The following is a 25397-nucleotide window of genomic DNA, read 5'->3' on the forward strand; positions in this document are numbered from 1 at the left end:
CAGCAGTTTAGTTCCTATGAGCTCCTTCTATTTAGCCTATCAAATCCACTGTGGACAGAGACTAGTTAACCAAGCTTACTAGCACTCTGTAATCTCAGAGTAAATAGGCTTTAAATAAGAGCTCAGAGGATTTTCTGAAGACTCGAAACACATGAGATTTACCACTTAATTTTGTAACATTTATTCTGCATGTTTAAAATCCCTTTCTTGACTCCTTCAGGATGGTGGAGATTGCCAGAGAACTGATTTCCAGATAATGAGATACTCCTCTGACTAATTTCTTCTGCTCAGAACAGAAGCAATGGCTCTAGATATCTTAAAAGCTTCTTGAAAAGAAATGTTTAAGTATTTTGTTGGATAGTCGATCTAGGAACAAAAATTCCATTCCCTAACTGGAGAGCACGTATAGGAAAGCACTTATACATGGTAACTTCTCAACAAATGAATCTCAGTAAACGTTAGGTTGGACTTTAAACTGGAAGATGCAGTTTGCTAAAGCACAAAGTGTAGCTTCTTGATGGACTCAACAGTGCCTAAGGTGTTAACCTAAAAACAGAAGCGCGATCATGTAAAAATATACTCAAAAGACAGAGTGGAACAAAAGACTTATTTCATTTTACTCATATGCTAGGCCATGTTTGAAAATACTTAGACAGTGATGGTAACACCAAGCACGATTCCAAATTTTGGGGGAATTGGAGTAGGGGGGTGAGAAATAACGAAGATAAAAATTCTAGGATGAGAATAAAAGGCTCTTTTACTTTTGCAAATAAACCATCATAAGAGGATATTAAAATTTCACTGTTTGTTGATTATTTATAGAATAAAATTTCCCATAGGCTAGGCATCATATTGATCTTATAGAATGTATACCACATGGTACACTCTGAGGTATTAACACATGTTGAATACTGATAACAAAAGTCAATGGGACAAAAATGAGACTGACAATTATACAGATCAAAGAGATAATAGAAAAAATAGAAAAAAAATTTTAACAGGAAATAAATAATACAGGTCCTCTGACTTACCCAAGCAGTGTGTTCTTTCAAGTAACAACCTTTATATTCAATGGTATTAGGATGCTTTAATTGTTGTAAAAATTTGACTTCCTTAAGAATATCTTGCCATTTCTATTGAAGTAATAAAGCAAATGATACAATGTTTAGACTGAAAATAGTATTTTATTATCAACTATACGTATATAATATTCTTTTTGTTATTTTAAATGCACAAAGTAAATGTTTAATAAATGAAGACGCTGTTTAAACTTGTGTTATTTAATTTTAGTACCTGTAAATGGAAATCTATTAGCAAATATAATAAATCTATTATACTAACTTATGTTCTATTCCACAAATTAGTTGACTGAGTTAGAATATTAAGAATATTTATTATATGCTCTACAAAAAGGAATAAAAAAGATATGATAAAGTAACATTTAAAGAACTTTGTTTCTACTGTCAATTTCATACTAACTAGATTATGTCAGTTTAGGTACACAACTGTCTTTAACATACCTCATTTGCCTGCTTCCCACTATAGGACATTTTCTTAACTGCCACCACCTCATTGGTGTAAGCATTTGTGGCCTGTGTTGAGAGAGTAGAAGAAAAAAAAAATAAAAAGAATGAATGATGTTTCAGTTGATTAACTTAATTATCACAATTTAAAGACGCTGTAACTTTTAGGCTAGAGAGACATTTCCACCCCACCGTAAGGTACAACTTTTCTTCATCCTTATCTATATACATGCAAATACTATAACATAAAAAAGGATTAGGGTTTAACAAAATATATCCAATCAAACAAAAACAAGGCAAATTTCCAAAACGTCCACACTGGCTTCACCATGTGAAACGTCCATCAATGGACAATCAATTAAATAAATGTGGTAGGATCATATAATAAGGTAAACATTAAAAGAATGAGGTAATCTATATGAATATAGAGTAAAATGGAAAGATGTAAAAAATACAATGACAAAAAACAAGCTGTATACTATCTTACTTTTGCCAAAGAGTAATAATGTGATGTATGTGAAGAAAAAATGTGAAAGAATTTATACCAGAATATATATCAGTGATAATCCCTGGAGGAGTGCTGATAGAACTTTCTGTCATGATGGAAATGTTTTATATCTACATTGTATAGGATAGCATGTGAAATGTGGCTAGAGTGACTGAGGAAATGAAGTTTAAATTTTAATTAATTTAAATCTAAATAGTCTACTACATTGAACAATGCAGAAGATAAATCTTAAAAGGGACTGTCACTTCCAAAGGCACTTATATTTTATAATGAGAACGTATTACGTATATACATACATATGTGTGTGTGTATTCATCTACAAAGATTGCCTTGGCTCATGATATCTCTCTTTATCTTTTCTACACCCAAAATACAATAGTTCACTGAAAGCACACATGAAAATAACAGGTCAAGTAACAGTCTTCCTCCTACTTAAGAGATTTAAAATAATTTCCTTAAAATTTTCAGAAAAATAAATGTCAGACATTCAAAGATTATCTAATTTTGGCTTTCTTTTAATAACAGGGCTCTATATCAGTGACACACTCCTGATATAAGTGAGCTATTTTGGTGCTATGATATTATTATTGTAAACCAATAAGGCTATAGTGGTGTTTCTGAGGTAAGAGATTAGAAATTCACTCCCTGATAAAATCAGGTCATCAATTTTAGAGAAAAATGCATAATCAGTTTCTTAAATACACTTAAAGAAGCTCCTCAAATAAAACTGAATTTCTAATTAAAAAAATTTTTAATTAAAAAATAAACAATAACTTATTTATGTAAAAAGAATTCAACCCCAGAGTCTTACTGAATGACAAACTGCTGACAAAATGAACACTTACTGAAAAAAAAAATTTTTTTTTATAAGCTCTAAAGGTAAAAGTACCTATTATAAAAACAAGGTGTCTACTAGTTAGAGTTTTCAAATCAGCAGGCCTCTACAAAGGCATTTTTTTAAGATATTTTGTTCATTTATAAGGTACAGATGGACTTTTGTTGAAAACAAAATCTCTCACATTTTGCTGGCTTTTAAAATTTAACACTAAGACAGTGCTTATATGACAGCAACAAAGAAAAGTTGATGCGAATTCAGTATTTCAATAAAGGTTAGAGTGATTGTATCTGAAAAGCGGATATTTTGGGGATGAATCTATCTACTGTGCAGCTTAAGCAGCCTGGGAAAGGCTTAAGAAATGCTTAAGCAATGAGTAATTTTAACTTGCAGGGTTTTTTTTTTTTTTTTAAACCAAATATTTAACCTTTATAAAAAGAAAAAAAGAAGGACAAATATGGAATCAGATGGTATTATCTAATTGCTTATTAAGCTTATTTATAATCAATGCTTATTTGGAACCAGAGACTTTTGAAAAAAGAATCTTTCTAGAATAAAAATACATTTCTTTACATTTACAAAGTAATCATTACTTAGAACTTTGTAAGTATACTTGCTTACACAATCTGTCTACTGGAGCACAGACTTGAAAATTGAAAAACATTTCCATGTTGATTTTTCTTAGATGTGAAATTTATTTTTCAAGTTTTTATTTAAACTCCAGTTAAACATACAGTGTAATATTACTTTCAGATGTACAAATTAATGATTCAACAATTCCATACATCACCTGGTGCTCATCAAAACAAGTGCACTCCTTAATCCCCATCACCTATTTCCCCCACCATCTGACTCCCTTCCCCTCTGGAAACCATCCGTTTGTTCTCTATTGTTAAGAGTCTGTTTAGATGTGAAGTTTTTAATGCAATTTTATATTGGTTAAAATTCACAAATGAAACTTCAAGGAAAAATCAATGTTTTAGTACACAGAAAGGAAACTATCAGTGGGGTCTCAGCTTTCCAGTACTTCATATAATATTATGAATGACTACCACTTCTACACATCTCAAGTGTTATTCTTTCTAAAAAAAATTTTTACTGTCTGTTTATTTATTTAATTTTGAGAGAGAGGGAGAGGATGAATCCCAAGCAGGCTCTGTGCTGTGAGTGCAGAGCCCGATTCAGGGCTCCATCCCATGAACTGTGAGATCATGACCTGAGCTGAAATTAAGAATTGGATGTTTAACTGAGCCATCCAGGTGTCCCCTTTTTAAAAAATTCATTGCAAGTGTTATTCTTAAAACTTATTATTCATATTTAACACTTCCAATCGTCTTAATGATCTCAGGAAGTTTAAGCAAGATCATTGATTCAAAAAATATTTAGAGTACTGTTTCTGATATTTTCTTAGCCATTTCCAGCTACAATTAGATTACTGTCCACTTGTTGCTAATTTATAGAGAAACATAAACATTAAAAATGTTTTTCTTTTTGCCTTAGTTATTAAGTCTCAACTAAAACTGAAAGGTAATAAGTATACCCAGAAGAACAGAACTTAATCATCAGCTTTAGGTGGATTATAGAAGATATGTTAAGTTCAACAAGGCAACAGTGGAAACGTAGAAGCTTCGTAGTTGTGTTTAAGTGAATACAAAAATAATCATGCCCAGCCTGTTTCTATTTTCCTTTAATATAGAATTTCTTACTGTCTGATGTGTTAATACTGTTAATTTCTGCATTACTTATGTAAATCCAAACACACAGATATTTTACCAAGTTAATAGCTTCCATTTTTTTTCTGAAAATATTCTCAGTTGATTGATTCTATGAGAGCTGTGCCAGCTTACAATTCACTTTAAACATATTTCTTGGCAACATTCTGTGTAAAAGCTGTAAACTACAAAAAGTCTAACACAATTATAGTGTTTAGGTATAAAAATGTTGGTTGCTGGAATCTGATCTTAATGGCTTGCTAGCATGGCTAGGATTCATGAAAAGTACTAATTAGCAGTACCAACTTCTCTGAGTTCTTTATGATTCATTTGTTCATTCAACAAATACTTAATAGGCATTCAAAAATTGTCAGGTATGGGGCTAAGAAGTGAGTAAATATGCCCAGTACCTATCTCTTGTATAGTAGCATAGAGAGTAATGAAAATATCATAACAAACAAATGTGAAATTGCAACTGTGACGGTTGCTAGAAAGAAGGGTATGTGTTACTCTGAGAAACAAAAATGGGAAGATGTGACTCTGGCAGGTCAGGCAAGGCTTCCCTGAGGAAATGAGGTTTCAGCTGAGAGCTAAAAGAGGAACAGGAGCTAAGAAGGAGAAGGGGAAGGGGAAGGGGAAACATTTTGGAGAGAACACTCTATGTGAAGATCCTATGACAATGGTCAAAAGAAAGCTATTATATTACAGCGAGGGCAATGAGAATGAGTGGGAATATGTCTCAAGTACAGACAGGGACCACATCATGGAAGACCTTGAAGGCTGGCTACAGTAAGGGTTTTGATCTCAGTCTAAGAACAGAGAGCCCCTGGAGGCTTTACAGAAAAAGATGATGTGATCAGACTCACTTCTTTTTCCCCTAAGCTCACTACAGTGTGGACAGCAGCCTAAACAGAGACCAGAATGGATGCACAGAGATGGGCTGGGATGCTACTGCAATTGCCCAAAGAAGAGATGATGGTCTTCTTGGTCATCACGGTATGAGTGACAAGAGGAAGAATCTATTAACAGTGAGGGAGGAACTACACATAAATATTATTGTGGCCAGTGAGAAATCTGTTTTTTTAAGGTGTTACCACATGACCATTATAGACAAAAAATTAAAGTTTTTCTAAATTTTACAGTAAAGTGTAAGTTAATTCTTCTTTAATCTGTTTTTTAGTGCCTTACGGGTATATATGGGCCTGTACTACTCACTTTTGTATACAGGCAATACAATATACAATATAGTTAATGATTACATTTTCAAAACCACCCAAATATCTTTATTAGTTCTCCCATCTATCATATCAACAAATAACATATATTTAGTGCCTACTGTAAACGGGCATTGGCTAGCCTTTAGAGTTGTAAAGAAATAGGAACAGTCCTCATTTTCAAAAGGCATATACTCTGGCTAAAGAGACAGGCCTTAGCTCAAACAGAAAATGAATGAGTAGGTCTTCTGTGGCCTATTATAAAGTAGGTCCCTAGTCCAAAGCTTTGCTAGTAAGTTTCAAAACATGCTTGGCTTATTGTAGTCATTCTAAAGGAGAACTTTGAGAGGGGTTTAGCTGCTTTTTAAAATAGGAGTCAAATAGAGATTGGAACTACCTTCTGACTCTGGCCAAGAGAGACTCTGAGAGGATGAAGGAGTTATAAATAGAAGGAAAGTAAGGAAAGTAAGAAAAGGTGGCTGAGGAAAGTGTCTTGGAGCAGAATAAATAGGCCACCAACAAACATATACAGAAGGTTTCCACTTTTAAACAGTTCAAAACCAGGCAAAACCAAATTATATTGTGGGTTACATATAAAGAAAAACTAGAGGGGTGCCTGGGTGGCTCAGTTGGTTAAGCGTCCAACTCCTGGTATCAGCTCAGGTCTTGATCTCAGGATCATGAGTTCAAGCCCCGCACTGGGCTCTACGCTGGGTGTGAAGCCTGCTTTAAAAAAAAAAAAAAAAAAAAAAAAAGATAAACTAGAAAATAATCACCATAAAATTCAAAATAGTGGACTCTCCTAATATGAGTGGGGCCTCCAGAGTGATGGAAATATTCTATTTCTTAGTGTTTATAAAACACCAAGACTGACTGGTGTTTATAAAAGGATTTACCTTTTAATTACTCTTTAAATTGTATATTAAGATATATGGGTATGTATTTATGCACACTTCTGTATGTATATTTGTAATTTAAAAGTCCTTTAAAAAAAAAAAAAAAAGCATCCCTGGGGTGCCTGGCTGGCTCAGTTGGTAGAGCATGTGACTCCTGATGTTGAGGTCATGAGTTCGAGCCCCACATTAAGAGTAGAGATTACTTTAAGTAAATAAATAAACAAATAAATAAATAGACTTAAAATAAAAGCATCCCTGTGACTGAGGAAGACAGGACTTTGACTGGGCCTTAAATACTATTCTTAGCCTGAAGACTAACAGAGAAGTGTTGACTAGAAAATTAGCACCCTCTTCAGCCATGGACGGTCACTCAAAGATAAAATGTACTTGAGTGGAAGCCAAGTATTAGAGGGGGGTCAAGGAGAAATGTAGTAGTGCTGAGCGCAGACATGAAGGGATGCGAAAGAGTTCAGGGAAAACCCAGGCTGAAGATTTGGCCAGAAGCAAAAAGAGGAGCTAAACATGCAATTAATAAAATCTCATTTGGAAGGACAACTGAAGATAAGCCCTACCTAGATGTCAAAACATAAAGGATCACCTAAAAGTCAAAGAGTTAAAACAAAACAAAACAAAACAGATTAGATAACAGGTTGAGAGGAGAAACAAGCAGTAAGTAGTACTTAAATATTACTTTGCTTTTATGGATTACTTTGCTCTCAAGGAAGTTTTTGTGACTTTGAGGAGGCAAATTTCTAAGGTTAAATAAGTAAATGACCAACTAAATTTTCTGTAATGAATTTCAGGTGATGAGCTAAGGTAACATTTCAGTCACTTCTCATTCTTCTCATCAGAACATAATCACATTCTGGGAATTCAAACTGACTTTAGGGGGCTAAGCCTTGTACCCTTTAACCTAAAACACTGACTTGACATGAAACGTTACTGAAACTCTTTGTTAGGCCATCTGTCGGTGTGGCCATAATGTTCATCCATCCATCTGCCCATGTGTCCATCATTTATTGAGTTCCTATTACTATCAGACATTATACAGGATACTGGGCATATAGCAATGAATAAGAGAGACAGAACCCCTGTCCTCATGGTGCTTATGTTGGGGTAGAGACATACATGACTCAAAAATTCTCACACATAATTATTTAATTATAACCATGATAAACACAACAATGTGTAAGCACAGGGTGCTATGAGGTCATAAAGGTCTTAATTTAGTGCTGGAAAGTTGAACGGGAAAGGCAATCTTGTGGATGTAAGCTGACTTAATCTGAAATCTGTAGGATAAGCAAGAGTTAGGCAGGGATGGGGATGTAATGTGCTGAGTTTTCTAGGTGGAGGAATAGCATATAGGAAGGCCCTGAGGCAAAAAAGAGCTTGGCATATAGAGAAAATGCATAGGGCTCAAATTCAAGCTTAGAACATTTTTTGGAGTACCCTGATAGCAGAATCAGTTGATATAGATACCACTGACTTTAATAATGCCTAGAATTCTAGGACTGGATTTTCAGCAATGACTGTTTGCCTCCACTGTAGACATTTAATTTGTAGAATAAACATTAAAACTAAGTATATTTTACAAGTAATAGAATGTGTAGAACTCAAACTTCCCTAATTTAATCTCTCTAAACCATTCTAAAATTACTTACAAAATAAACTGCTCCAAAACTTCCATGTCCAATTTCATGCAAATCAATAAAAAGTTCTTCAGGATCATCTTTGTAGAAGAGATCAGCAATCTCTGGGTCCTTTGGCACCCCTTTAGGCATGGTGACCGGTATTTGCAAACGTTTTGCTTTCGATATCCCACTCAGCCTTATCTCTCATTTATAAAATTTTTGGGTGGTAAGTTTTTAGTACCTGTAGAAAAAGAAGATTTGATATTAACTTATTTCTAAAACATCTTGGTTGGCTGCAATACAAATTAATATTAGAAAGCATCTTGGTCTTACAACTTCATAATAAAAAGACAAATAACTCAAAAGAGAAACAGGTAAAGGATTTGAATAGACATTTCTCCAAAGATACACAAGTGACCATTAACACATGAAAAGATATTCCAATTATTCATTAGATAAATAAAAATTAAAACCACAGTAATATACCATTTTATACCCACTATGATGACTACTATCAAAAACTTAAATAACTATTGGCACGGATGTGGAGAAATTAGAGCCTCCAACACTGCTGGTGGGAATGCAAAATGGTGAAACCATTGGGAAACAGACTGGCAGTTCACCAAAAACTTAAACATCAAGTTACCATTTGATCCAGAAATTCTACTCCTTGGTATAAGCCCAAAACATAAACACATATGTCCACACAAAAACGTGTGCATGGATATTGGTAGCAGTATGATTCACAGTAGCCAGAGGTGAAAACAACCCAAATGTCCATTTGGTGAATGATTAAACAAAATGTGGTACATCTATACAGTGGAATATTATTCAGGCATAGAAAGAAATGAACTACCGATTTTTGTTACAACATGAATGAAACTTGTAAGCACAATGTTAAGTTAATGAAGCCAGTCACAAAAGATGACATGTTGCACAATTACATTTATATAATACACCCAGAAGAACTAAATCTATAGAGACAGAAAGTAGATTATTGGTTGCCTGGGGCTGGGGGAAGGAGAGTTTGGGGGTGATAGCTAAAAGGGATGGGCTCTCTTTTTAGAGTGATGAACATGTTCTAAAACTGTGAAAAAAAGAAAACTGCAGTGATGGCTGCACAATGGTTAATATACTAAAAACCACTGAATTGTTATATTATTTTTTTTGAATTGTACACTTTAAATGAGTGAATTGCATGGTATTAAAATTGCACCTCAATAAATCTATTTTTAAAAGCATTTTGGTCTAATTAACATTGAAATAATAACAGCTAACATTCATTAAGCACTATTATGTGTCAGGCAACACTAAATTCCATACATGTATATGTTATTTTCTTTAATCTCTACAACAGCTTCATAATGCAGGACTTTATTATTTTGATTTTATACAACAAACTAAGGAAGACTGAAAGGCAAAACTACTCCCCCATTATCAGGCAGGTAGTATTTGTCAGACTGGGGCTCAAACCCAGATCAAACTGTAAAGCCCATGCTCTTAATATACAATATGTACATACAGATCAGGTAATTAAGTGACAAATTGCCATAATTTGGAGACTATGCTAAATGTTCACTTAAAGAGGCAGGTTATTTGACTGCTATACAAAACATTCTGAGTTCAAAGTTTCTATTAATAAAAGCACATTATTTTGACATTCTTACATGTTGGTTGTTAATAGTTACACTTAGTTGGCATACATCCTTTGTATTTTTTGAAAAATATTGAAATATTAACTTTCACCTATATTTTTTATTATAAATACCACCTCCCAAGAGAATCAATCATTCCAACACACGGGACAGTTTCTGTTTCTTCCTTGACACATTAGATTACTATGCTAGAAATTTAGTTATTGGCCAATAAAATTGTACTTTTAAAAACGTGAGCCAATAGGCTTCGTTCAAGGAGAAGAGAAAAGAGAGGGTCATTAACAAAGAAGTACAACTAGTTAGTGCTAAGAAGAATTTTTCTCTTGTGATATGACAGCCTTAGGTGACACTGTATATTACTTCATATGGTTAGTCTAGTTAGAGCATTAGAATATGTAGGCCATCACCCTAAGTATCCATCTATCCAGTCAACCCTTTCCCTGACTCAACACATATTTGTCAAGTGCCTAGTATGCCAGGCACATACTGGGTGTTGGTCCCACATCAAATGGGATGTTGTCCCTGTCCTTAAAGGGCTTAGAGTCCAGTGGGGGAATAAATATTACACTATAATGATACAAATAACAAAATGGTTATAAATGATTGCTATGATAAAAAAGGAAAAAAAAACAATTAATTAGAAGCATATAATTGGGTGACCCAGTCTCTTTTTTCTTGGATATGAAAAAGCATGCTTTTTAAAGGAAAAATAAAAGTAGTTCTTTCAATATGGACGTATGGTAGAGTTGGAAGGAGAAATTATGAAGCTGGCGTTAAGCCAAGGAAAATCACAGTAAACCTTTTAAACAATATTAAGAAATTTGTACTTCATCCTAAGTATACTGGGGGGCCATTGAAGGTTTTAAACAGGAAAAAGGGATTCCCCTGCAGCACTATGCCTGTAATCGTGGAAGGTCATCCTGTCAATCCATGAATGCTGATAATCAAGCATAAAGTCAATATATAAATACTACTGAAAAAGTGACTTAAGTCTAGTTGTCAATCAAGTGACTAATACACAACTAATATTCAAAAAGTGCTACTGCCACCACTGCTTATGTTTGAGAAAAGAGAAACAATGCATCATGTCAAAGATATCCCTTTTGAAGACTGCAAAAAAAAGAAGTTATGAGATTGTTTTTAAGAAAAACAAAAAGATCTACGAACTAAACTTATGAGAAGTAAAATCTTTTCAATCGTCAAAATATATTCTAAACTTTTGAATATTTTGGCATCAGTGTGAGTAAAGCTAAGTACTATGGATAATCATTTGGAGGAAACACATAGATCACTATGTCATACTATAGATTAAATTAATTCTCAAAAGAAATGAATATTTAAATATAAAAAAATGAGACCATAAAAACTTCTAAAATAAATTGCAGGTGACTATTTAATTAATAAGCAAGATATCAGAGGCAAAAGTTGTTAACTAAAATCAGTAAGTCTGACTACATACGATTAATAACTTCTAGAACTTAAAAAATATAATGAATGAACTTCTGCTTCCAGCCAAGATGGAGTAATGGGGACTGGATTTATTATTTGTCACCAGAAACAACTAACATTACAATAAAGAAAACAGATCAAAATTCTTCATATATATAATTTTTAAAAAATGTTTATTTATTTTTGAGAGAGACAGAGAGAGAAAGTACACAAGCGGGGTAGGGGCAGAGAGAGAGAGGGAGACAGAATCCAAAGCAGGCTCCAGGCTCTGAGCTGTCAGCACAGAGCCCAACGGGGGGGTTCAAACTCACAAACAGAACTGTGAGATCATGACCTGAGCTGAAACTGGATGCCCAACCAACTGAGCCACCCAGGTGCCCCCAAATTCTTGACAGATATAGATGCAAAAACTTGTAACAAAATTACAGCAAATAAAATTCAATAACATATAAAATGGATAATATATCACGAGTAGGTGGGATTCATCCCAGAAATGCAAAGTTGGTTTAACACTCAAAAATCAATGTAATTCACCAAATCAACAATCTGAAAAAAATGCAAAATGATCATCTCTATAGATGCAGAAAAATCATTTGACAAAATCCAATATTCAAACCTGATAAAAACTCTGAGCCAACCTGGAATAAAAGGTAATATCCCCAGCCTGATAAAAGAAATCTATGAAATATTTATAGGTAATATCAAAGACCAAATGATTTCCTCCTAAGATCAGGAATGAGGCAAGGAAGTCTGCTCTCAAGACTTGTCTGCAATATTGTGCTGGATGGTATATAAGTGTAATAAGGCAAGAAAAAAGAAATTTAAAAAGCATCAAGATTGGAAAGGAAGACGTTAGACTTTTACTGACAAATAACGTGGTCACCTATGTAGAAAATTCAATGCAATCTACAAAAAGCTACTAGAATTAATAAGTGATTTTATCAAAGTGGCAGAATACAAGATCAATGTTTAAAACTCAGTTTTACTTTTATATATGAATGGAAATCAAATCTTTAAAACATCACAATAGCATCAAAAATATGAATCCATAGGGATAAATCTGACAAAGAATGTGCAAGATCTATACATTGAAAATTACAAAATAAAGGTGATAGAAATTAAAGACTGAAAAGAGAAATAACTGTGATTATAGGTCAGAAGAATCAATATTAATTGTTCTTTAGAAAAAGAAATTGAGAGGTTGATTCTAAAATGCATATGAAAATGCTAAAGGACATAAAATAAGCAAAACAACTTTGAAAAAGGACGACAAATTTGGAGGGCTGACATAATCTAATTGCAAGATTTATCATAAGGCTACGGTTATCAAGGCAGGGTGATACTGTTATATATAGACAAACAAATCAGTGCAACAAAACAAAGTCCGGAAGAGACCCTCACATTTGTGAACAAATGATTTTGGACAAAGGTGTGAAGGTAACTCAGTGAAGAAAGTCTTTGATGAATGGTGCTGGAAAAACTGTATAAACATATACAAAGAAAGGGATCTTTTTTGATCCATGCTTACCCATCACAAAAATTAACTCCAAACGGATTATAAAACTAAATGTAAAACATACAGTTAAAAATATCCTTGAAGAAAACATAAGAAAAATCTTTCTGATGTTGGGTCAGGCAAAGATTTCTTAGACATATAAAAAAAGCATAATCCATAAAAGAAGTAATTGATAAATTAGGCTTCATCAAGATTAAAAACATACTTTTTTGAAAGACCTCTGTTCAGAGAATGAAAAGCCAAGCCACAGATTGGAAGAAATTTTTGCAAAATATGTCTCATAATGGAATTGTATCCAGAAACTATGAAGAACCCTCAAAACTCAATAAAAAGAAAGTAAACAACCCAATTTTTTAAATGGGAAAAAGATTAGAGGTGCCTGGGTGGCTCAGTCAGTTAAGTGTCTGACTCTTGGTTTCTGCTGAGGTCGCGATCTCACAGCTTCGTGGGTTTGAGCCCCGTGTTAGGCTCTGCACTGGCAGTGTGGAGCCTGTGTAGGATTCTCTTTCTCTCACCCTCTCTCTCTGCCCCTCTCCCACTTGTGCTGTCTCTGTCTCTCTCACAATAAATAAAAAAACTTAAATTTTTTTTTCATGGGAAAAAGATTAAAATAGACACTTCACCAAGGAAGATATATGGATGGCAACTAAACAAAACAAAAGATGCTTAATATCACTATTCATTAGGGAGATACAAATTAAAACCTGAGGTTCTACTACATGCCTATTAGAATGGCTAACATGAAAAAGAATGGGCATACCAGGTGTTGGCAAGGGTGTCAAATACCTTTTTCACATACTGCTTGAGAGAATGTAAAAATGATAGAGTTTGGAAAAGTTTGGCAGCTTCTTAAAAAGCTAAACCTATAGCTACCATATGATGTAGCCATTCCACTCCTTGGTATTTACCCAAGAAAAATGAAAGCATATGACCATACAAAGCCAGGTACACAAATGTTCATGGCAGCTTTATTTTTAATAGCCCCCAAATGCCCATCAACAAAGGAACAGATAAACAATTTGTGGTACATGCAGATAATAGAATGCATCACAGTGAGAAAATGAACTCCTGGCACATGCTACAATGTGAATGAATCTCAAAATAATTACATTGAGTGAAAAGAAGACAGACGCCCCCCCCTCCCCCCGCCAAAAAGGAGTACATACTTTATGATTTCATGTCTATAAAATTCTGGAAAATGCAAACTAAAGTAACAGAAAGCACATCAGTGGTTTCTTGGGGATAGGGTTGAATGAGAAGATGTAGGATGGAGGGATTAAAAAGGGGTATTAAGAAGCTTTTGGGAATGGTGGATAGATTTACTATCTTCACAGATACATATTTTGGTAAAAGATATTATATTCATTAAATATGTTCAGATTATTGTATGTCACTTATACATCAGTAAGGTTGTTTCAGAATGATTCAATAAACAAAACTGAAAGGCAAATAAAGTAGAAATAATTCTTGCAAAATATATGCTGGTTAAAAGTTATTCTTAATATCAGACAGGTGACTATATAAATTGATGAAAGATATTGAAGATGATGCAAACAAATGGAAAGAGATTCCATATTAATGAAATGGAAGAACCATATTATTAAAATATCCACACTACTCAAAGAAATCTATACATTTAATGCAATCCCTATCAAAATACCAACAACATTTTTCACAGAACTAGAACAAATAATACTAAAATTTGTATGGGACCAAAAAAGACCCCGAATAGCCAAAGCAATCTTGAGAAAGAAGAACAAAGCTGGAGTTATAACAATCTCAGATTTCAAGATACACTGCAAAGCTGTAGTAATCAAAACAGAATTGTACTGACACAAAAAAAAGACAAGATCAATAAAACAGGAGAAAGCACCCAGGAATAAACCCACGCTTACATAGCCAATTAATCTACTACAAAGGAGGCAACATTATACAATGGGAAAAAGACAGTCTCTTCAACAAATGGTGCTGGGAAAACTGGACAGCTACATGCAAAAGAATGAAACTATACCACTTTCTTACACCATACACAGAAATAAAATAAAAATGGATTAAAGACCTAAATGTGAGGCCCCAAACCATTAAACTCCTAGAAGAAAACATACAGGCAATACTTCCTTTGACATTGGCCATAAAAACATTTTTCTAGATAGGTCTTCTCAGGCAAGAGAAAAAAAAAAAAAAAGCAAAATTAAACTATTAGGATTACACCAAAATAAAAAGCTTTTGCACAGAGAAGGAAACCATCAACAAAATGACAAGGCAGTCTATTGAATGGGTAAAGATATTTGTGAATGATATATCTGATAAGGAGTTAATATCCAAAATATATAAAGAACTTATAGGACTCAACACCCATAAAACTCAAATAGCCCAAGTAAAAAATGAGCAGAGAACATGAAAAGACATTTTTCCAAAGAAGATATCCATATGGCCAACAGATGCATGAAAAGATGCTCAATATCTCTCATCACCAGGGAAATGCAAATCAAAACCACAATGAAATATCACCTTATACCTGTCAGAATGGCTAAAATCAAAACACAAGAAATAACAAGTATTGGTGAGGATGTGGGTAAAAAGAAACACTCATGCACTGTTGGTGGGAATGCAAATTGGGGTAGTCACTGTGGAAAACAGTATAGAGATTCCTCAAGAAACTGAAATAGAATAACTATATGTTCCAGTAATGTCATTACTGGGTATTTACCCACTGAAAATAAAAAACTAATTCAATAAAATATATGCACGCCTATGTTTATTGAACCATTACCTACAATAGTCAAGATACGGAAGCAACTGAAGTGTCCATAGATGAATGGATAAAGATGTGATGTGTGTATACACACACACACACACACACACACACACACACACACAGGAATGTTACTCAGCTATAAAAGTAAGAATGAGATCTTGCCATTCGCAATAACATGGATGGACCTAGTGGGTATAATGCAAAATGAAATAAGTCAGAGAAAGACAAATACCATACAATTTCACTCATATGTGGAATTTAAGAAACAAATGAACAAAGGAAAAAAGAGACAAACAAACAAAACATTCTTAAATACAAAGAACAAACTGGTGGTTGTTGCTACAGGGGAGATGGGTGAGTGGAGGGGTTAAATAGATAAACACGGGATTAAGAGCACACTTATCTTGATGCATACTTAGTAATGTATTGAATCATTATATTGTACATACCTGAAACTAATATAACACTGTATGTTAATTATACTTCAAAGAAAACATATATATAAGTAAGCACAAACATATATGTACATCCACCCACATAGTCAAAGGACACAGATAGGAAATTTAAAAAATAATTAGCAGTGGCTACTAACGATATGAAATACATATAGTTTCACTGGTAATCAAAGAAGCAAAAACTAAAATAATCAGACAACTAATTTCATCTACTAAACTGACAAAGTAATAGAGAAAAGATACAGTTTTGGGTGAGGGTATAAGGAAACAGTCATTTTTACACATTGCCAGAAGAACAGAATGGGTACATTCTTGGACCAAGTAATATCCTTCTAGGAATTTATATAAGGCAATGTCCTTTTTGTTTTGTTTTAGCAAAAGAGGCAGGATGTAAGCAGGTAGAGGGATTTCCAAGTTTCGATTTCCGTACAAGCTTGTTTTGTCTGAAGTGGGTGTAGGGATTTCAGGTAATTTTAAATTTTCTTCTTTCTGCTTATCTGCATTTTCTAAATTTTCTGCAAAGCCTATTACTTCTGTAATTAGAGTAAAAGTGATATGAAAAATCTTATGTTACTTCAAAGTCTAATCATAAAACTCTACAACAAAAAAGGCAGTATATATTTCCAGAAGATAATTTGATAATGGGAACCAAAAAAATTTAGGTAAGCATACTTCTTTTAAACAAATATTTCTCCAAATTGTAAGCTATAACTGAGAATGATGAAAATCTGTAAAAAAAAGAATTTGAAAGTAAAAAAAAATTATTCCAATTCAATATTTTTACTTTCCCATTTTTGTTAAAAATACAATAAATATTAACTATAGAAAAACCAGAAGACATAGTCTCTTCCCGTTTTATAGAAGAAAGCTGTATCATGGATCTATGGATAATACCTTTTTGTGAATGGCACAAAATATACCGTATTGCTCAGATTCATCTTAGCAGCAAACCCTTTGTCCTCTTTTAAAACTTCAGTCTTTTGCATTTATGATGCACCTATGGAAAAAGAAGAATAAAACACATAATTGTAGAAGCAAAATTAAAGAGGCAACAATTGATCATATGGTAGTTTTAAGTATTTGCAAATGTAATATTATGAAGTTAAAACTTTTATCTTCATCTGTTTGTGATTATAAATGCAAAAGTAAGATTTTTCATATCAAAGGCTTAGGCTACACTTTCACAAGCAATCCCAGGGAAATAAAAGTGTCCTTAGATTTCAGAATCTATATTGAGACTTCCATTAGTTTGAGTCCAGGGAAACTCAATAGAGGCCACCAGTAGACAGGACTAATCTGACAGCATGTGGTGATGCTACTGATTGTCAGTAAGGCTTATATTCTAAATTGCTTTTTCAGTAGCCATGATGATTTACATTGACTCATCTATCTTCCCGTTCTTTGGCTCTCCTATAGCCGATCTTCTGCATTTGGGGGGTAATGATTATTCTTTATTTTCTATTAAAAAAGTACATGCCCAATGTAGAAAATCTGGGAAAAATATACTATTATGAAGAAAAGCCCATAATCCTACCCAGGACAAAGTCCATTAACAATTTGGCATACTTTTCTCCATGCTTATGTTTATTTCTTCATGCTCATATTTATTTTATTATATATAGCTGAGACCACTTATACATATAATTCCATAGTCTATCTTTTATTTATTTATTTATTTATTTATTTATTTATTTATTTATTTATTTTTAATGTTTATTTTTGAGAGACAGACACACAGAGTACAAGCAGGGGAGGGGCAGAGAGAGAGAGGGGGACACAGAATCCGAAGTAGGGTCCAGGCTCTGAGCTGTCAGCACAGAACTCAATGTGGGGCTCAAACTCACGGAGAATGAGATCATGACTTGAGCCAAAGTTGGATGCGTAACCAACTGAGCCACCCAGGCGCCCCCAACAGTCTACCTCTTTTATCTAATTCTGCATTATAAACATTTTGCCATTTTGTCACTGTTCAGAAAGATCACTTTAATGACTGCTCAGTGTGTATCTCCTTATTCATTCACAACTCTTTCTCCGCAATTGGAAGCCAAGACTGTATTCAACTCTTTGTTGAACTATTAAATATTACTGTGTTTTGAGATCTTTGAGCATATTATTCATCTATATTTTAGGGCTTTCTTTGGAATGGGTTCCTAGAACTAGAGTTATTTGGTCAAAGAATGTAACAATTTAAAACATATAACATGTATAATGAAATAATTTTTAGGTAAGCGGACTGGCTTTGGAGATGAAGGCCTTATAGAGGGGAAAAAAATAGGAAAAAAGGTATTGACCTCCATTTTCACATTTTTCCTGTTCAGGATATCCCAATCTCCTCTCATGTCTATATTTACAAACTAAACTTTCTCATTATTTTTATTATTCCCTCTGATTCTATGGCTGTGAAATGTTTTAGGTTAAGTGGTAGGTAAAACTTGCCTGAGTTCTGTATCACATTTTACCTAACCATCAAACCAATCAAACACTGCCATGTCTGCATACCTACCTGCTGATATAGCCTGACTATAGCTTCAATAAGCTAAAATATTCATTAAGATATTAAATGAACACCAGTTGCAAGATTTCATTCTTTTTAATTTTTTAAATATTTTATTTTTTTGAGACAGATCATGAGCGGGGGGGTGGGGGGGGGGGGGGAGAGGGGCAGAGAGAGAAGGAGACACAGAATCCGAAGCAGGTTCCAGGCTCCGAGCTGTCAGCACAGAGCCTGATGCGGGGCTCGGGCTCGAACTCACAGACTGTGAGACATGACCTGAGCTGAAGTCAGACGCTTAACCGACTGAGCCACCCAGGCGCCCCACCAGTTGCAAGATTTCTTTTTTTTTTTTTTTTAATTTTTTTTGTTTTCAATGTTTATTTATTTTTGGGACAGAGAGAGACAGAGCATGAACAGGGGAGGGGCAGAGAGAGAGGGAGACACAGAATTGGAAACAGGCTCCAGGCTCCGAGCCATCAGCCCAGAGCCCGACGCGGGGCTCGAACTCACGGACCGCGAGATCGTGACCTGGCTGAAGTCGGACGCTTAACCGACTGCGCCACCCAGGCGCCCCAAGATTTCTAAGTAAGTAATTTAAAATAAGGCATTTACTAACATCCTCATGTCCTAATTTCAGATGCAGGAGGAACTGTTCACTGGCATTTGGACATGCAATCGACACACATGGTATTTTTTTTTCCTCTAAATACTCCTTCATTCTTACATAGTTTTCTCAAAATGTGTTCTTTATCTTCAGTTGCATAGCTCTATAAATATAATAAACTCTATGACTTCTAGAAATGAAACTTTCTTGTTTTTTTTCCCCCTACTGGAAGACTGCATACGCTGTTGAGCCTGAAAACTATACTCAAGTTTGTCCATTACACCTAAGGGATGTTTCTCAGCTTTCTTCCATTTCACAAGCTCCCTTCTTTATAAATATCTCTTGAATTCCATAAAACTGTCTTGTTTTTCCAAATTATTCCTCCTATAGTTTCTCTTCTTTTCTCTGATCTCTAAATGAATGTTGCTCCAAGTATTCGCCCGAAGCTCCTGTGTGTGACTGCAAGCTGCTATCCTAATTTCTGTGCATTCAATGGGTCCCAGTAACTCTATGGCATCAGACTGTGCCGACCTCCTTTCCCAGCCCCACGCCCATATTTTCAAGTATGTTTTTGGTTTCTCCCCTCACATACACTTCAGGTTAACTTTGACCCTTCCCTATTCCCTGTCTCAGCTAATTTATAATTCTGCTTCAAATATTTCTTTTAATCTGTTCTTCACTTTCCATTTCTGTTATCTCTTTCCTCTGCCTCTTCTTGGTGAGATTCTATTCTATCTTTTCTGGAATTCATCTTAAAAACATTATTATCATAATCATCTTCCTGAAGCAAAGTTCAGATAATATCATATCTCTGCTCAAAATCTTTCAATGTCTCCCTACGGCCTACAGTATAAAGAATAACTTTACCTAACTAAGATTCAAAGCTGGCCTCATTTTGTAGCAATGTGGATGGAACTGGAGAGTGTTATGCTAAGTGAAATAAGTCATACAGAGAAAGACAGATACCATATGTTTTCACTCTTATGTGGATACTGAGAAACTTAACAGAAGACCATGGGGGAGGGGAAGGAAAAAAAAAAAAAAAGGTGGAGATGGAGGGAGCCAAACCATAAGAGACTCTTAAAAACTGAGAATAACCTGAGGATTGATGGGGGGTGGGAGGGAGGGGAGGATGGGTGATGGGCATTGAGGAGGGCACCTGTTGGGATGAGCACTGGGTGTTGTATGGAAACCAATTTGACAATAAATTCCATATTAATAAAAAAACAAAAACAAAAACAAAAACAAAAACAAAACAAAACAAAGCTGGCCTCAAACCACTTTTCTTTTTTTTTTTTTTTTTTTTAAATTTTTTTTTTTCAACGTTTTTTATTTATTTTTGGGACAGAGAGAGACAGAGCATGAACGGGCGAGGGGCAGAGAGAGAGGGAGACACAGAATCGGAAACAGGCTCCAGGCTCCGAGCCATCAGCCCAGAGCCCGACGCGGGGCTCGAACTCACAGACCGCGAGATCGTGACCTGGCTGAAGTCAGACGCTTAACCGACTGCGCCACCCAGGCGCCCCTCAAACCACTTTTCTAACCAAAATTCTTCAACTCCATAATAGGAAAAAATGAATTACTATTCAGTTACATTTTCACACCTTTGTCTTTGCTTATGCTATTCCCTCTAACTAGAATATCCAAACTCCAAAACCACTTTCACAGCCCAGCTGAACATCACCCCTGGTATAAGACCTACTATTTTCTCCCTTTGCTTCAGTTTTAAATATATATATATATATACATATATATATATATGTATATATATATAATTTTTATATAAAAATATATAAATACATATTATATATAAATATATATATTTATATTATATATTTATACATATAAATATTTAAATATCCACATAATAAGTATATATATATATATAGAGTGTGTATATATGTATATATATATATGTATATATATATATATATATATATACATATATATATACATATACTCTAACTGGATGGCAAGTGCTTCTTCAGAGGTGGATACGTGTCTAAATCTGTTTTGATTAATCATTGTATCCCATGACATCTTTTAAATAAGTGGGTTTTTTTAAAGATATAATTCACATAAAGATATGCAATTCAACCATTTAAAGTGTAAAATTCAATGTTGTTGTTTTTTAGCACATTCACAGGTATGTGCAATCATCACCATGGTCAATTTTAGAATACTTTCATCACCACATAAAGAAGTCCCATATCCATTAGCTATTACCCTCCCACCCTTCCATTCCTGAGCAAGCACTAGTCTACTTTCAGTCTCTATAGATTTCCCTGTTCTGGACATTTCCTTTGAATCATCTTTTGTAACTGACTTCTTTCACTTGGCATGCTGTTTTGAAGGTTTATCCATGTTGTAGCATGAATCAGTATTTAATTTATTTTATTGCTGAATAAAACTCCATTATATAAATATACCACATTTTGTTTATCCACTTATAAGCGGATGGACATTTCAGGTTGTTTCTACATTTTGGCTACTATGAATAATGCTGTTATAATCACTTGCGTACAATTTTTTGTGTGGACATACATTTTCATTTGTCCTGATTATATACCTAAGGGTCGAATTGCTGGGCCCTGTGACATCTTTACAGAGCAAGTACTCTGCAAAAATCTGCTGATATCTCTTTCCCTTTCCCATCCCAATTTTACTCTAAAAATGATTTTTAAATTCATCCTTCCCTCCAAACATGAACAAGGACATTTTTCCTTCCAAGAGGATGGCATTTTAAGAATTAACTGAAGATGAAATGCTAGGCATGGAATTATTGTCTCCCTCTTCCTTGACCTCTTGCAACCTCAGGTAGTGCATTTATAGTGAGAACTGAGAACTGTGCCAAGAATGCAGTATTTCTGGTCTTAGGCCCTTGGGCCAACAGAACCATCCAGCTTGCTGAGAGTAGATGATTTCATCAGAGATGCGCAACTGAAATGATTTTCTTCACTCTTTAAGAAATGGAAATCTTTCAACAATGGCAATCAAATAAATTATTTTTCTACAGACACCCTTACTTAATGTAAGTAAGAACACTTGATAGAGAGTAGAAATAGAATTATTTTTCAGAAGTTCCCTTTTCCCAGAAACTTTCAAGAAAGATAATTCTCGGAAGGTCTTAGTTGACTTTCAACATTGTAATCACACTACATGAACAATAAACCTGAAACCAACAAGTTTGAACAACAACAACAAAAAACTACAATATTTCAGCATTAGGGAGTAAGAATCAGAATGTTTCATATTGGAAAGATTTTAAAGATCAGACCCTTCAACTTTTTTTTTTTTTTTAACTAAATCTCAGACAAGTGTCAAATCACACCTATGCAGTAGTGTGACCCAGAATTAAAACCCAGGTCTTCTGATTCCCCATTCCAGAAAACTTCCTTCTAAATCAAGCTGCCCAAGGCAGACTTCAAAACAACAAAAAGTTTTCCAATTTTGCTATATAGTGGAGGGTAATTAAACATAAAATTGGACTTCTGTGTTATTATTTCTCCAAAAGACCTCGTAACACTTGAGTATGCAGTGGTGGATTTAGTTCTTATATAGACTGAAGTGTAAACAAATTTAGGGATCTATTTAAGAAAACATTTTACAAAACAGGGGTGCACGGATGGCTCAGTCAGTTAAGCATTAGACTCTTGATCTCAGCTCAGGTCTTGATCTCAGGGTTGTGAGTTCAGGCCTCGCATTGGGCTCCACACTGGGCATGAAGCCTACTTTTGAAAAAAAAAAAAAAAAGAAAAGAAGAAAAAGAAAAAAACATTTTACGAAATTCCCATACAGAAATAGATATTAGGGCCTTAGAAGGGGCTGGTGCATACGAGGGGCTCTGAAACTTAAGCCTCACTATAAATTAGCCTGTGTAAATTCTTTAAAAAAAAAAAAAAAGTTCATTTATTTGAGAGAGTGCAAGCATATGAGTGGGTGGGAGGGGGGGGTATGTGGCAGAGAGAGAGGGAGAGAGAATCCCAAGCAGGCTTCATGCTGTCAGCACAGAGCCCAACATGGGGCTCGACCTCACCAGCCATGATACCATAACCCGAGCCAAAACCAAGAGTTGGACGCTTAACTGACTGAGGTGGTTTACAAAGGTGCCACCCAGACACCCCAGCCAGCCTGTGTAAAATCCTATTATTTCATTCATTAGCTTGCTCCCAGAGGGAGACAGAGGCAGGTAAAATCTTCATTTTACAGCAATGAAAAATGAAGTACAATTAGGTGATGCGATGTTTTCAAAGTCAAGACTAGACCAGTTTTTCTCCCTTTTTTATACTACAACTATCTTTATAGACTTGAAGAAAATTGTTTTTAAAGAAAGAAACAGAAAACTGTTTTGGTTAGTTGCTGCTACTGTCTGCCACTAATATTTACTTGCTTTCTGAAATAAGAAACCTTTTTTATGATACTTTTACTTTGAAAATAAAACTAGATGCTAGTTGCTTTTTATGCCATTGTGATCATATATCATAACTGGAAAGGGACTTTAAAGTCATCTAATTTCTACTTAGCAAATAATGCAGAAGTGGCTGGAGTTTATTATCATAACAATGATAAATTTTAGTCTACTCTTGGGTCAAATGATATTAAATATTAAAAAGAAGCCTCTTCCAAGTCACCCTTTAAGAGCTTATGTGTGCTAAAAAGTAATTATATCAATTATTTTGGTTTCTTAATAGATATTATTTTCTCCTTCTGTAAAAAAAGATGTTTAGATTGAGAGAGGAAAGGAGAAGCTCCTTTGGATTTCTTAAATTTATTGAAATTATTGTTCTGATACTTTGATACAAGGGTGGCAACTTGAAATCAAGGATGCATCAATTTGGGGGAAAATGGTACTTAACAGGAGTCAAGACCAGTACAAAAATGGTGCTGATATGTCTCCACAAATCCCAAACTATTCTAAATTTTTTTTTTAATGTTTATTTATTTTTGACAGAAAAGAGACAGAATGCGAGTAGGTTAGGGGCAGAGAGAGAGGGAGACACAGAAGCAGAAGCAGGCTCCAGGCTCTGAGCTGTCAGCACAGAGCCCGATGTGGGGCTCGAACTCACGAGCTGTGAGATCATGACCTGAGCCGAAGTCGGACGCTCAACCGACTGAGCCACCCAGGCGCCCCCCAAACTATTCTAAAAGATTTGACTAGGCTTGAAGTTTTCACTTTGCCCTATATCTTAACCATATGTATGGCTTTACATCATTGTAATGCATAATGATAATTTACTCTTTCAAAGAGTTTCTTAAACTTGATGGATATTCAAGTCCTTTAAAAAAGTTCTTACAGATCTCTAACATCTTAGTTTTAGTCATCCACTTCATTTATTTATTCATCTATTCATTCATTCAGCGAATATTTATTAAGGACCTAACACATGTCCTGTACTGAACAAGGCTTTAGGTTCTTCTCTCTACTCAGAAAGCTTATACTCTAGTGGAGAGAGACACATGAATATTGATACTTCAAGTACTAATAAATATTATAAAGAAAAAATAAAGCCAAGGTCAGTGGTCAGGGTAGATCTCTCAGATAACTTAAAAGCTGACGGAGGCCTAAAGGCTAAAGGAAGTGAAGTAAAAGCTGTAAAGATACGTGGCAAAAAGGGCAATCCAGGCAGAGGGCCTAGCAAGACTGCTTGGTGTATTCCAAGAAAAGTCAGGCTGGTGTGGCTAGAACAGAGTGAGCCATGGGGAGTGTGACAGGGGAGGAGACAAGGTCTTCATAACATGATTAAGACTTTGGATTTTATCAAAGGACCACTCTGACTACTGCATGGTAAACAGATTATATGGGAACGTGGTTAAAAACAGGGAGCCCTGGAAAAATCATTACAAAGTCCAAGCAAGAAATGGTGGTTGTTGGTACCAAGGTGGAGGAGATGGTGGTGGAGGTAGTGAGAAGTGGCTTAATTCTGGAATAACTTCTGGAATAGACAATGGGCTTTGGTGCTTTATCTGAGTAAGAAAGAGGAGAGAAAGAAAGGAAGAGAGACTTGAAAGTTTGTGGCCTGAGCTACTGAAGCTACCCATTTACAAAACTGTAATAAACTTCTTACAGCTTTTGTACAACTTCTAAAACAAGTTTACAAACATTCCACAAATCAAAGTTAACAACACTGATTTAATATAATAGATGTT

At 34.7% G+C, this 25397-nt stretch overlaps 1 protein-coding gene across 3 annotated transcripts in view; it reads right to left on the minus strand.

The window, feature by feature from the left end:
- The window catches only part of TAOK3 (TAO kinase 3), a 180886-nt gene that overhangs the window by 79804 nt on the left and 75685 nt on the right, over window positions 1–25397 (minus strand). For all 3 annotated transcript variants that reach the window (XM_025933299.2, XM_086681802.1, XM_086681801.1), the window contains exons 2-5: window positions 17047–17149; window positions 8350–8560; window positions 1521–1592; window positions 1032–1133 (exon numbers count right to left, since the gene is read on the minus strand). In XM_025933299.2, the coding sequence (XP_025789084.1) occupies window positions 1032–1133; window positions 1521–1592; window positions 8350–8469 (294 nt within the window). In that variant the 5' untranslated portion in view covers window positions 8470–8560; window positions 17047–17149. The remainder of the gene's footprint in view (window positions 1–1031; window positions 1134–1520; window positions 1593–8349; window positions 8561–17046; window positions 17150–25397) is intronic.

This window comes from Puma concolor, chromosome D3 (assembly GCF_028749965.1).
Source record: "Puma concolor isolate L17-30 chromosome D3, mPumCon1.1.hap2, whole genome shotgun sequence".
Taxonomy (NCBI): domain Eukaryota; kingdom Metazoa; phylum Chordata; class Mammalia; order Carnivora; family Felidae; genus Puma; species Puma concolor.